The 13,106-nt window shown below is 54.4% G+C and overlaps 1 protein-coding gene across 1 annotated transcript in view; it reads right to left on the reverse strand.

The window, feature by feature from the left end:
• Positions 1–10,591, reverse strand: part of PRKD2 (protein kinase D2) — a 31,591-nt gene extending 21,000 nt beyond the window's left edge. Inside the window, exons 1-6 of the mRNA XM_058529673.1 lie at positions 10,349–10,591; positions 9,660–10,066; positions 7,403–7,541; positions 3,308–3,439; positions 993–1,147; positions 672–891 (exon numbers count right to left, since the gene is read on the reverse strand). Coding sequence (XP_058385656.1) covers positions 672–891; positions 993–1,147; positions 3,308–3,439; positions 7,403–7,541; positions 9,660–9,899 — 886 coding nt within the window. The 5' untranslated portion in view covers positions 9,900–10,066; positions 10,349–10,591. The remainder of the gene's footprint in view (positions 1–671; positions 892–992; positions 1,148–3,307; positions 3,440–7,402; positions 7,542–9,659; positions 10,067–10,348) is intronic.
• Positions 10,592–13,106: the final 2,515 nt, after the last annotated feature.

Genomic DNA, 13,106 nt, shown 5'->3' on the forward strand with positions numbered 1-13,106 from the left:
GTACGTCCAAGATTCTAGAACTTAATGTTTCTATGGTTCTTTAACTCTAGACATCTAAGATTCTAGAATTTGATTGTTCCAATGAATTCTAGAATTGGATGGCTCTAAGTTTTTACGGATCTAGACTTCTGGTATTCTAGAATTTCATCATTCAAAGTTCTGGGGTTCTAGATTTCTAAACTGTGATTTCAAGGTTATAAGATTCTAGACTTCTAAGACTGGAATTTGATGCTTCTAGGATTCTGTTATTCTCAAATCCCATGGTTCTAAAGTTCTAATATTCTGAGAATCTGTAACTTGGTAGTTCTAAGATCTATGAGTCTAAAGTTCTATGGTTCTTTTAGCTGAATCCTACGATCCAATTCTTGAATCTGATGTTTCTAATCTATGATTCTAGAATTCTCAAGCTCTACAGTTTTAGAATTCCAGGCTAAGTGTCTTATGAATCTAAATTTCTAAGGTTCTAGGATTCCGAGGTTCTAATGACTGAGGTTCTAGGATTCCAGAATTCCAAAGGTTCTAGAATACCCGGATTCAGGGCACTCCCTTTCTGAGGCCCTAAGGATCAGCATACTGAGATTCTGTGTCCCCCCACACACCCAAGCGGAGATCCTAAGCCTCTGAGCGTGCGTTGGGCGCTCTGACGCTCTCTGTCCCCCAGCCCAGCTCACCTTTGCACTGCAGGCCCTGGCGGAAGAGGCCCTTGAGCAGTTTCTTGCAAGCCTGGCAAACGGTGGGCCGCGTGTAGCTGTGGATGACGAAGGTGTGCGGCACCTTGACCTTGGAGAGCAGTATCTTGTCCAGCTCGATGGGGCGGCCGGTGTAGGACGAGGCAGAAGAGGACGAGGACGAGTGGGGACGGCGAGGCAGGAGGTCCGTGGTGCTACGGCTCTACCGGTCAGCGCGAGTGGAAGGGACACATCAGTGCATTGTCCCTCTTCCTGGGCCCCGTCACCCCCAGCCACCAACCTGCCCCTTCCCCAGCCCCTCACCAGCTCGTCAGGCGTGCAGGGCAGGGACTCCGAGATGCTGAGGCGCACGGAATGGCCACTGGCCAGAGACGTGGAGGACAGGCGCCGCTTGCGCGCCCCACTGCAGTTGTTGGGGATGCTGAAGGCGCAGCGCTTGTGGTAGTTCAGTCCGCAGCCTGTCGGGGGCGCCAGACGGTCAGAAACAGAGCCTCCACCCGTCCTGGGCTCTAAAGTTCCACCTCCCTTCCTCCTTTTCTAGAGATCTGGGCTACAGCAGATCTCTCAGGACGCTTCTCAGTACTGTGATTAAAGTCAAACTACAAAAACCTACTTCAGGCAGAATTGCTAAGGGCCCAGCGCCTTCCAGAACGAAGGTTTGGGCCAGCGCACCTGGCAAAGCACCAAGACCGGGTGAGATGCTCACTGAGGGCAAAGGGAAGATGGACTGGGTGGTTAGTGGAAGGAAGAAGCCATACCACGTGCCCAGTTGCAGAAAGCAGGACTGTACTAGTTAGGAGAATTTCTTCCTTATTTTGTAATGAATATGTGTGTTTACCAAACACTCTTGTTTTCTTCCCTCTTCTAGCCCCTTATCACCTAACATAAGATATTAATGATAATTAATTTTGTGTCGTGGTGTTTAAGTTACAGGATATCAAAAGAGGAGAGTAGGGGCTGGCCCCATGGTGTAGTGGTTGGGTTCAGCACGCTCCACTTTGGTGGCCTGGGTTCGTGGGTTCGGCCATGACGAAGGTTACATACGCCAAGACATGGAGAGCTGGATACAGTGTATGGGTGATGGCCGTATTGATAGCACCTTTAAATGCATCGCATCGATTTTCTGCAGGCCTGACATGGCTGTTATCCCTGGGGTCCTTAAATAACACCACAAGTAGATTTAAGGCTGCATGATAACAATCTTGGTTGATGCTGTAGGTCATCGAGAACATAGGGTATCCGAGTCTCTGGATTTCCAGATGAGCATGACAGCTACGAAGCTGGAGATCCTTAGACAATGGAACATCTGAGAAGATGCCTCTAATAGCGGGGCACATAGGACAAACACTGGAGGTGCAGATCGCCATTGCAGAATAGACGGTCCTCATCTGCTGTGTGCAGGGCATAGCCAAGACGGGGGCGTGGCCTTCATAGGCAGGCAGGGCGAGATCTCGATATTCCCGTTCAGAAGCATCAAAGATGGGAACAGGGGACCTGCAGATCTGAACCTTGAGACACCTTGGCTGTGATTTTTAAGTCTGATTTAAGGAGATGTGTCTGGGTGCTTGTTGTAGACTGAATATGTGTCCACACCCCCAAATTCATATGTTGAAGCCCTAAGCCGCAATGTGACTGTATTTGAGATGGGGCCTTTAAGGAGGTAATTAAGGTTAAATGAGGCCATAAGGGTGGGGCCCTGATCCGATGTGTCTGGCGTCCTTACAAAAGGAAGACACTTCAGAAATCGCTCTCTCTCTGCATGCCAAGTGAGCACACAGTGAGATGACAGCCATCTGCAAGCCAGGAAGAGGCTTCTCACCAGGAGGGAACCAAACCCTGTCTGAACCTTGATCTTAAACTTCTAGCCTGTGGAATTGTGAGAAATAAGCGTCTGTTGTTTAAGCCACCCAGCCTGTGGTATTTTGTTACGGCAGCCCCAGCAGATTGAGGTGCCATGGTGACAAAGGGTGGACTCTGCTGGTCGGCTTTACGTGTCCACTTGGCTAGCCTAGCATCCCCAGTTATTCAACACTAATCTAGGTGTTGCCGTAAAAGTATTTTGTAGATGTGATTCCAGTCCACAGATAGCTGACTTTAAGTGTGGGAGACTGTCCTAGTTAATCTGGGTGGGCCTGTGTCAATCAGTTGAAAGGTTTAAAAAGCAATTCTGCCTATGGATAGCAGCACCTGCCTGCGAATTCCAGCCCGCCCCTTCTTGACCAGCTGCCCTACAGATTTCAGAGTTGCCTGGCCAGCCTCTACAATCCTGTAAGCCAATTCCTTCCCAAAATCCGTTAATATATATACCTCCTGCTAATTAATCCCTTACTGAGACACACTCCGCCCTCTTCCCTGCGCACTCCCCTTTTCCTTCCCTAAGCTCTGCCCTTTACCTCTCCCTCCCAGGCTCCACCCACGGAGCTGAGCCCCACCTAGGCCCCGCCCTCTGCCCAAGCCCCACCTCCTAGGCCCCGCCCCTCATCAAGCCCCGCCCCTGTCCCCACCCCCAAGCTCTGCCTCTGGGTTCTTACCTTTCCAAGCCCCGCCTCCTAAGCTCCGCCTCCCGGCCCTGAGCCCCGCCCCACCCTCGGCCCCGCCTCCAGCCCCTTCCCTCTCACCGTCACACTTGAGGCCCTGGCGCACCAGGCCAAAGAGCATCTCCCCGCAGTGATCGCAGAAGGCAGGCGCTCGGTAGGAGTGCACCGTGAGGGCGTGCGGGCGGATCTGGAAGTCCTCGAAGGTGGCCGAAGCTGCAGGCAGCAGGGAGGGGCGGGTGGCTGAGCCGGGGCCAGCGGAGGCTCTCCGGCCCCACATTCCTGCGTTTCTCACCGCCCTCCAGCTGCAAGGTTTGAGTTTTCCTGCCTTTATATACTCGCGTACTACGTGGGTTCAAACTCCAGCTCCACCCCCGGGCAAAACACCCCTGCCAGGGACTGGGGGGAAGGGGGAACCGGGAGTTGTTTAATGGGTTCAGAGTTTCAGTTTTGCAAGATGAAAGGCGATTGGTTGCACAACAATGTCAATGTAATTAACACTACTGAACAGTAGACTTAAAAATGGTTAAGATGGTAATTTTATGTTATGTATATTTCATAATTTAAAATTTTTTAATAAAAATCATACAGATACCTGGGTCCCACCCTCAGAGTTTCTGATCTACTTAGTCTGGGGTACAGCCTGAGCATCAAGAGAAAAAACAAACACCTATGCAACCCAGTTTTCTCGTCTTTCAAAGGGAAATCCAATAAATATTTACTGATCGTTGTTCTAGGCACGAGGGACACCACATAGAACAAAACAGACAAAACTCCTGCCGCCTCTAGTGAGGGAGACAGACAGACAAAATAAATACAATAAATATTCTTATTTAACAATCACCCAATCTAGCAGTTACTCTCTGCCAGACACTGCTCTAAGTCCTTTAAAATACTCATGAATTTAGCCCTCTCAAGAGCCCTGTGCGGTACATCCTCATTTTCTAGATGAGGAGACTGCAGCACAGACAGGTTAAGCAACTTGCCCAAAGGCACACAGCTAGCGAGTTGCAGAACTCGGATTTGAACCCAGGCCAGTGTGGCTCTAGAGTTCATGCTTTTAGCACTGGACTCACTGCTTCTCTGAAATTTTTAAGCAATAACACATACAGCAAGTTAGAAGTCAATAAGTGCTCAGGAGAAAAAGTAAGCAGAGAAGGGAGATACGGAAGGGGCAACAGGTACACTTGTAAATAGGCGGTCAGGGGAGGCCTCCTTAAGAAGGTGACATTAAGGCTAAGGCCTCCTTCAGGAGGTAAGGGAATAAGCCGTGCAGGTGTCTAGGAAAGACCATGCCCCGTGTCATAACAGCATCTCCTGGGGCTGGTCCAGTGGTGTAGTGGTTAAGTTTGTGTGCTCCATTTCGGTGGCCCGGGGTTCACGGGTTTGGATCCCAGGCATGGACCTACACACTGCTCATCAAGCCATGCTGTGGTGGCGTCCCATATACAAAATAGAGGAAGATTGGTATAGACGTTAGCTCAGGGCCAATCTTCCTCACCGAAAAAAAAAAAAAAAAAAAAAAAAAAAAAACAGTATCTTGTCTATAGATTCTTTTTTAAGGGTTAAATGGGGCCGGCCCTGTGGCTTAGCGGTTAAGTGCGCTCGCTCCGCTACTGGCGGCCCGGGTTCGGACCCCGGGGGCGCGCACTGATGCACCACTTCTCCGGCCATGCTGAGGCCGCGTCCCACATACAGCAACTAGAAGGATGTGCAGCTATGACATACAACTATCTACTGGGGCTTTGGGGAAAAAATGGAGGAGGATTGGCAATAGATGTTAGCTCAGAGCCGGTCTTCCTCAGCAAAAAGAGGAGGATTAGCACGGATGTTAGCTCAGGGCTGATCTTCCTCACAAAAAAAAAATAATAAAAAAATAAGGGTTAAATGAATATATGGAACGTTCTTAAAACAGTGCCTGGTACATAGGAAGTGCTCAATAAATGTTAGCTATTATTTTAAACGTTTCATTTTAAATGAAGTCTTACACAGAAATCGAAATATAATGATGTAAACCCGAAATTTATATAACGTTATAAACCAATGTTACTGCAACAAATAAATAAAGTCTCATTCCTCTTTTTCCCCCCAAAATTTCAGTTGAATATTAAGCTATTTTTCTTAGTGTTATGCAATGAAAAGGGACTCTCTTCTCTGTGGCAAGCACTGTTTACCCAGTCAGAATAAAGCTATGAACAAAATAGATTTACACCCCACTCTTGGGGAGCTGACATCTTTTGGGGAGACAGACAAGAAACATAAACACATAAATAAACAAGGAAATGTCAGACAATGGAGGAAATGGCATTGAAGCAGAGATCCGAATGACAAGAAGGAGGTAGCTATGAGAAGATGAGGGGCAAGCATTCCAGGCATCAAGAACAGCAAGTGCAAAGGCCCTGAAGTGGGAAGGAGCTTGGTTTGTTTAGGGACAGAGGGTGCGCAAGCACCGCTGGAACAAAGAAAGTCAGGAGGGTAGTGTTAAGAGATGAATTTGGAGAACTGGCAGCAGTGAGATCATGGACAGCCTTGAAGCCATGTTGAGGAGTTTGCATTTTATTCCAAGGGTAATGGGGAGCCATGGGAGGATTCAGAGCAGCGGAGTGTCATGATCTGACTTAGGTGCTACTGCAATAGTCTAGGCAGGAGGTGATGGCGCCTTCAACCAGTGGAGGTAGTAAGAAATAGATCTAGGATGTACGTTAAAGGTAGGACCAATAGATTTGATGACGGATCAAGGGAAGAGGTGAGAGAAAACGAGGAGTCAAGGATGCCCCAAGGTGGGGGGCATGAGCACCTATGTGAATAGTGCTGCCCTTCACTGAGACGGAGAAGAGCAGGTTTGGAAGGCGAAAATCAAGATTTCTGTCTTGGACAGGCCAAATCTGAGACGCCAAGTAAAAGAGTCAGGAAGACAGCTACATGAACAAGACATGGGTTTAGGGGAGAGACCGGATGAAGATAAAAATCCAAGAGTTGCAAGCCTATACGAGGGTATTTAAAACCTGAATGAAGTCACCAGGGGCATAAATCCAAACTTCTAATTGTCATCCATCCATTCAACAAATTTTACTGAGCATTGCAGTATGCAAGTGGGGGAGGAGGGGAAGGAAATACAGCATGAATAAGGCAGATACTTCCCACCCCCGACCCTCCCGGAGGAACCAAGCACTGTAGACTCGTCTAAGGTGCTAAGAGCTTGCACATCTATAAAGTGGCAATGGCCAATGGGTAACTAGATTCTGGCTGCAAATACAGGTGCCCAGGTGTCATCACACCTTGCAGAGTCTCATTTCCTTGACGGAACTTTTCTTTTTTTGTGTGTGTGTGAGGAAGATCAGCCCTGAGCTAACATCCATTCCAATCCTCCTTTTTCTGCTGAGGAAGACCGGCTCTGAGCTAACACCTATTGCCAATCCTCATCCTTTTTTCCCCCAAAGCCCCACTAGATAGTTGTATGTCATAGTTGCACATCCTTCTAGTTGCTGTATGTGGGACGCGGCCTCAGCATGGCCGGAGAAGCGACGCGTTGGTGTGCGCCCGGGATCCGAACCCAGGCCGCCAGTAGCGGAGCGCGCGCACTTAACGGCTAAGCCACAGGGCCGGCCCTGACAGAACATTTTTAACTTTCCATCAAAATATAACATACTAGAAACGGACACATCAGAAGCGCCCAGCTCAATGAATTGTCAGACTATGCACACCGTGTCCCCAGCATCCTGATGGATAAATGGAAGTTTCTCCAGTTCCCAGAAAGCTCCCTTGTGCTCCCCACCCAGACTCCATCTTCCCCCAAGGCGCCCATCCTCAGGGCTTCTAACACCATAGAGTAAATGCATCTGTCTTTGTGCTGCAGAAACGGAATTATGCACTATATAACCTGATGTCTAGCTTCTGCCTCTCAGCATTAGTTTGTGAGATTCATCCATATTGCTACGGATCGTTTATGTTCAGGGCTGTGCGAATTCCCTGCTGTGCAATGCACCCCAATATATTTTTACCCATTCCGGGGCGGTCGTTTGTAAAAGCTCCCGAGGTGATTTGAATTTGCAGCCAAGGCTGAGAACCGCTGGCCCCCGACTTTAGGCAGCAAGTTTCTGGGCCCGACCCCCCTCCCCCTCTTCCAGATGCCCCACCCCCGCTCGAAGCTCCGCCCCTAGGCGGGCCTCGGCCGCTCACCCGACAGCACCACCTCCACCAGGTCGCCCTCCTGGATGTCCCCGGCCGAGCGGACCAGCTGCAGGAGGTTAGCCGACGTGGGGTCATGTTTGAAGAGCAGGATCTTGTCGTAAAGGCCGTAGAAGCCACACTCGGGGAACTGAGGGGCGGGAGAGGGAGGTGGTGGCGGAAAAGCTCAGAACTGCCTTCAGCAGCAGTCTGGAGCCCTGGAGCCAGCCCAGGGCTGGCTGTTTCCCCCGGAAACTCAGAGACCCCCTCGCTTCCTGCCTGCTCCCTCCCAAGCTCCGCTCGAGCCGGGCGGGTGCCAGGGCCCCAGGTGTGCTGAGAGCGAGCGCCGCCGGGAGTATGGTGGCTGGACTGGCCAACTGGGGTGGCAGGGAGAGTGGGCACCTAGAATTTTCCGGAGATCGGGACGAGGGGGGGCTGAGTGAGCACCCCTCCATTATGCCACCCCCTCAGCTTCCTTCCTGAATCTGTTGTCCTCCTTACCTGGCTCCAGGCCCAGCATCGGGGAGGGCCGAGCTGGAAGGAGGGGATTTAGGACTCCTGGGGAGGGGCGGCAGGGGACGCGGGACGGCTAGGGCTCAGGGGAGCTGGAGGTAAGGAAGATGCCCCCACCCAATGCCCAAAGGACCCAGGTGTCCTGGTCCCCAGCTTGGGGGTGGGGGGGCAGGAAATGAAACCTGATAGAACTGAAAGTGAAACTGCCCAGGTGGGGCAGCTGGAAGGAAGGAAAGGGGCTCCCCCACACCTGGACGGGGAGGACAGAAAATAAACTTGAGGAGGCCCGAGGGGGTGGGCTGAAGATCTGTGCATGGGACACAGAATTTCACCCAGGGGACACTCTGCCCTCCCCCCAGCCGGTTTTCCCAAGGAGCAGGCTGAGTTGGGCTCGAAAGCTGGGCCTGCTAGTTTTGGGGTTCAGGGGGGCAAAGGAAGCCCTATCTGTTCTTGCCTGCTGGGAGAGGGTCCACAGGCCTGGGCCCTGACTGCCTGGGAGATCTTTCTCTAAGCTTCACTTTCCTTGTCTGTGAAATGGGGGAGTTGACCCAGTTCCCCATGTTTCTCTGAAGCCCAAAGAATTCATTTCCAGGAGTCTGAGAAGATTCTGGAATTCGGATATTTGGGGATTCCAACATGCTCCCATTCTAGGGTTATACATTCTAGGTCCCAACATCTTCTCATTATACGTTTTAGGATTTCAACAACCTAGATTAGCAGTAGTCTAATATTTTATTGTTCTAGGAATCTGACCAACTAGGATTCTAGGAATATTTGAATATCTTAATATTAAAGGATTTCAACAATGCAGCATCTCCAGATGCTAACATTTCCATACTAGGATTCCAACAACCCAGGAATCTAATATTCCAAGGTTTTAATGTTTTAGTATTTCAACATTCGGGGATTATAATGTTGGAACAGTTTAATATCAGAGGAGGTCAATTACCTAGCAGTTGCATATTCCAACATTTTAGAATACTAGTATTCTAACATTTTTACAGTCTAGATTCCCAACAATAGAGAAGCCTACTTTTCTAACTTTTAACATTCTAGAATTCAGGCATTGAGTTCCCACTGATTCCCTCTTGCCATGACCCCCAGCCCCCCACCTGGTGACCCTGGTGTCTGAAGCTGAGAGTAGGGTGGGAACACTGTGATTAGAAGAGGGGACAGAGTCCCTAGAGCCTCTAGGGGTTCCCAAGAGGCCCCCCTGCACACATTCCAGGCCTGGGGGAGGGCAGGTATTGGGATCTGAGACCTCAGTTGCCCTTGGCAGCTAGCACAGGCGCAAACACACACACACACACACACACACACACACACATGCACGCACGTCACCCGATCGCCATGGCCAGCCCGGCTTCAATTTCTACTGTTTCCACCAAATGGGAGGTCAAGGATGGACCAGGGTAGGGAGGTCCCCCCACATCTGCTGCCCCCACTTGCCCCTTCCTCCCTGCTTCTACACCTGGCGGGCCCCTCCCTTCCTCCCGCCTGCTGCAGAAAACAACAACATGTAGGGACACGCAATTTGGGGAGGCCTCTAGGGCACCCCACCCTTGCCCAGGCCTCCCTCAAACGGGTAGTGGGGTGAAGAGGCAGCTGGGGGCCAATGCCCCACACCCACCCCTCAGTCTCCCAAGGCTTAGACCCATTCCTCCCCCTCCCTTATGCCAGGCTCCGGGTCGCCTCTGCCAGCGCCCTACTCCTCCAGACTCTTCCCCAAGCTGGTGGGGGGAACTCGCGCCCTTACCTTCTGGTCCACGATGGAGCAAGCCAGCTGCTTCACGTGGGCCAGATCGGAGGCGGTGGGCAACAGCACGAACTCGCGGGTCAGCCCGATCTGGATGTGGAAGGAGACCCCGGGGCCCGGGGCCAGGACCTGGGGCAACAGCGGTGAGGGCGACTGCAGCTCCAAGCCGCCGGGGGGCAGAGGAGATCCCGGCCCCGGAGAGCCGGGGAGCCCGGAGGGATGGGAGGGGGCGGCGGCCATGGGGGGAGGCCCGGGACCGGCCGCCCGGCACCCACCCGGGATCTGGCTGGAGGAGTCTGGGGAAGCCGGGTCACTGGATCCGAGGGATCTCGTAAGCTGGTGGAGGGAGCGCGGGGATCCGAGAAGAGAAATCTAGCACGTTGAGGGGACTCGAGGATGGCGGGACCCTGGGAAATTAGAGAAAAAGGAATCTAGTAGATCAGACTCCCGGGAATCAAGGGATCACAGACGATCAGAAAGGAGAAATCTAATGGTTTGGGGGACCCAGCGATTGAGAGATTCCAAGAAATCAAAGAAAATCTAGTAGGTCGGGGTCACAGGGATCAAGAGAGCCCAGGATCCAAAGGCCCCTTGGAGAGAGAAGGGATTGAAAAGGAAGCAGGGGGGATCCCAGAATCCAGCGGCTCTAAGGATCCAACTAAGAAGGCGGCCCGAGGGATCCACCAGACCTTGGGGGCGGAGTGCAGGAGTCTCTGAGTCGGAGATCGAGTGGATCCCGGGGATCGACGGGCCCGGGGATGCGGCAGAGGGATCCCAAGGGCCGGGGTGCTAAGGAGGGAATCTCAGGGTCTCGGAAGTTGGAGGAAAGTTCGGTCGGGGGCCGCGGAGAAGGGGGCGTTCCCGGCGGCGGTGGGGGTGGGAGGGTCGCCCGGCGCCGGGCGCCTGTGTGTCTTGTTCCCCCTCCAAAGTTTAACTCCGCGGTGGCGGCCCAGAAGGAAGTGTCCGGAGCGAGGGCTCCGTCGGCCAATCAGCGTCGGTCTCGGTGACGTCAGAGAGGGCGGGGCCTGCCGAGGGGCCGGGGGCGGAAGGGGAGGGCGGGCCCGGGGCCTCCGAATTGGGGCTGCGCGTCCTCCGCCCGCGGCCGGGGGCCTGCGGTGGGAGCTGCGGGGCGGGGAGGCGGGACTGATTCCCGTCCCTCAACACACCCAAGTCTAGAAAGTCAACTTTTCCCTGAGCTGGAGAGGGAGGGGCGAGCCACCCTCACCCCCACCGCGGGTCGCGGGGGCCGGGGCTGAGAAGGCGCCTGGCTCTTTAAGGAAGGGGGCTGTCTCGCCTGGCCTGCATCCGGCGCCCACCGCAGGGGAAAGGGAGGGAAACGGGGTGTCAGGGCCTGCCCGCTCTCTGGGCTGGCCTCCCTCTTGCCAGAGCGGCGCCCCTGCCCGCGCCGCGCCCCAGCCCATTCCACAGGTGGGAAGACCGAGGCCTCCAGAGGAGCGGAGGGCCTGGCCTCAGGTCTGCCTCCAGCGCTCCTGGGCAAGGTGCATGGAGCGAACTGGAAGGGCCAGGGCTGGGCTACGGCGGATGGACAAAGGGTGACGTTTCCTCCTGTCCGCTCCCCTCTCCACCCCAGTCCTCGGGAGGCTGAGGAGCCAAAGGCCCCGGGGTGCCTGGATGGGCCCTAGCAACCAGAGAGGACCACACACCCACACCGCTTCCCAGGTGGAGAGCTGACTGTTCTCCTGGCGGAGTGTGCATGTGGCTCCCCCTCTCTGAGCCTCAGTTTGTCCATCTGTCAGATGGGATGGTAATAGGATGCTACTACCCAAGAGGGCCTTTGTGGGGATTAATGAGATTGCATAACGGGGTCTGGAACGCAGCAGTTCAGTAAATGGTGGGGGTCGCTGCAGAGATAAAGGGTGGGCACAAGCTCTCAGGTGTTTTGGGATGGGTCTCTTCATTCATTCAGTCAGCCAGCAGGTATCAGTTGATGGCCTACTATGTGCCAGGCCTGTCCTAACACACCTCTTCCAGCCGGTTCAGGAGCCATTCAGACTTGATTTCTCCTCCCCAGCTAATAATAAAAGAGTGGCTTTACATACAGGAAGCTGAACCCTCAGAGAGGCGAAATGACTTGTCCACCCCGCCGGTTGCTACCACCCCGCCCCCTCAGCCACCCCCTCCATCAAGGGGTCACGGTCTGGTTGAGCTCCGCAGGCATCCCAGCAGAGTTCCCAGTCCCACCAGCAGGGTTCCCGTCCCACCCTCCAAAGGCTCGGGATCAGCCGGGCTGGTTGGGGCTGGGGGCCACAAGACGAGCCCCCCTCCCCGGTGAAGGGCTGTTGGGGGCAGCTGAGGTCGGCACAGTAGCGATTCTGTCACCACATCCGGGGGCTGGCTGGGGCTGGGGAAGGAAGGAAGTCTGAGGCTGGAGCGAAAACCCAAACCACCACCTGGGGAAGCTGCTCAGAGCCGAGAGGGATGAGGGGGCAGCGAGGCTAGGTGGAGCCCACGTCTGGGGCTGTCAGTGTCACCTGATGGCCACCTGCCCACCTGCACCTCTTCCAGACGGTGAGATGCTAACGTGTCGCGAGTGTGCGGCTCCCAGGCCGTCCCTCCTCAGGTGTCCACGGGGGCCTGCCAGGGGCCATGCCCTGTTGTGGGCACTGGGCCGCAGCCCTGGACAACCCAGGAGGTGGCCATTAGCACCACGCCCATTTGACAGAGGATGCTGAGGCCCGGAGAGGCCTGGGGACCAGCCCAAGGACGCCTCGCTGGTAAGCAGTGGAGGCCTCAGCGAGCAGGAGTCACCGGGACTGGATACAAGTTCTGACGGCCTGCTGGAGACCCTGAGCCAGCCCCCCGCGCCATGGCTCCGTCTCATTCTCTGTACCACGTCTCATCCTCTGTACCACGTGCATAACGCTCCCCACGTTCTGAGGTTGCTTTGGGGACCCAGTGAAATGGCACACGAAGAGCTTCGCGTGGGGTCTGCTCCTGCCAAGCGCACAGTCGGCCACTGTGATTCGGACACCTCGGAGACGGGGAGGGACTCGGGGCACCCGCAGTGAGGGGTCGGGCACTCCCACCATGGCGGAGCTGTTCCCTGCAGGTGGCTCCCTGTAGGCCCAGGCGTGGGGGGAGGGGAGGCCCTTTGGCCTCACCACCACCCAGCACACATCGGGGGGTGGGGAGCGAGGAGTCTTGAGCAGAACCGTCAGGGCTCTGCCCTCTGCTGCTGCAGCGGCCCCTGGGGAGGGAGTGCTTACAGGGACAGAAAGGAGGGGCCTGGGAGATTCGGTCCTGTGCCCCTGCTTCCGTCCCTCCACCCACACCCCACCCAAGCCCTGGGCCCCTCTCTGGCCTCCTGGCCCCAGCACAAAACCCCAACCCACCAGATGCCCTCTCCAAGCTCCACACACCCCAGGTGGAGTGGGTTACTCCTCCCCTGAGGTCCCCGGGCCCCTCGACAGTCAGCACCGCCACCCA

The sequence above is a fragment of the Diceros bicornis genome, chromosome 34, assembly GCF_020826845.1.
Source record: "Diceros bicornis minor isolate mBicDic1 chromosome 34, mDicBic1.mat.cur, whole genome shotgun sequence".
NCBI lineage: Eukaryota > Metazoa > Chordata > Mammalia > Perissodactyla > Rhinocerotidae > Diceros > Diceros bicornis.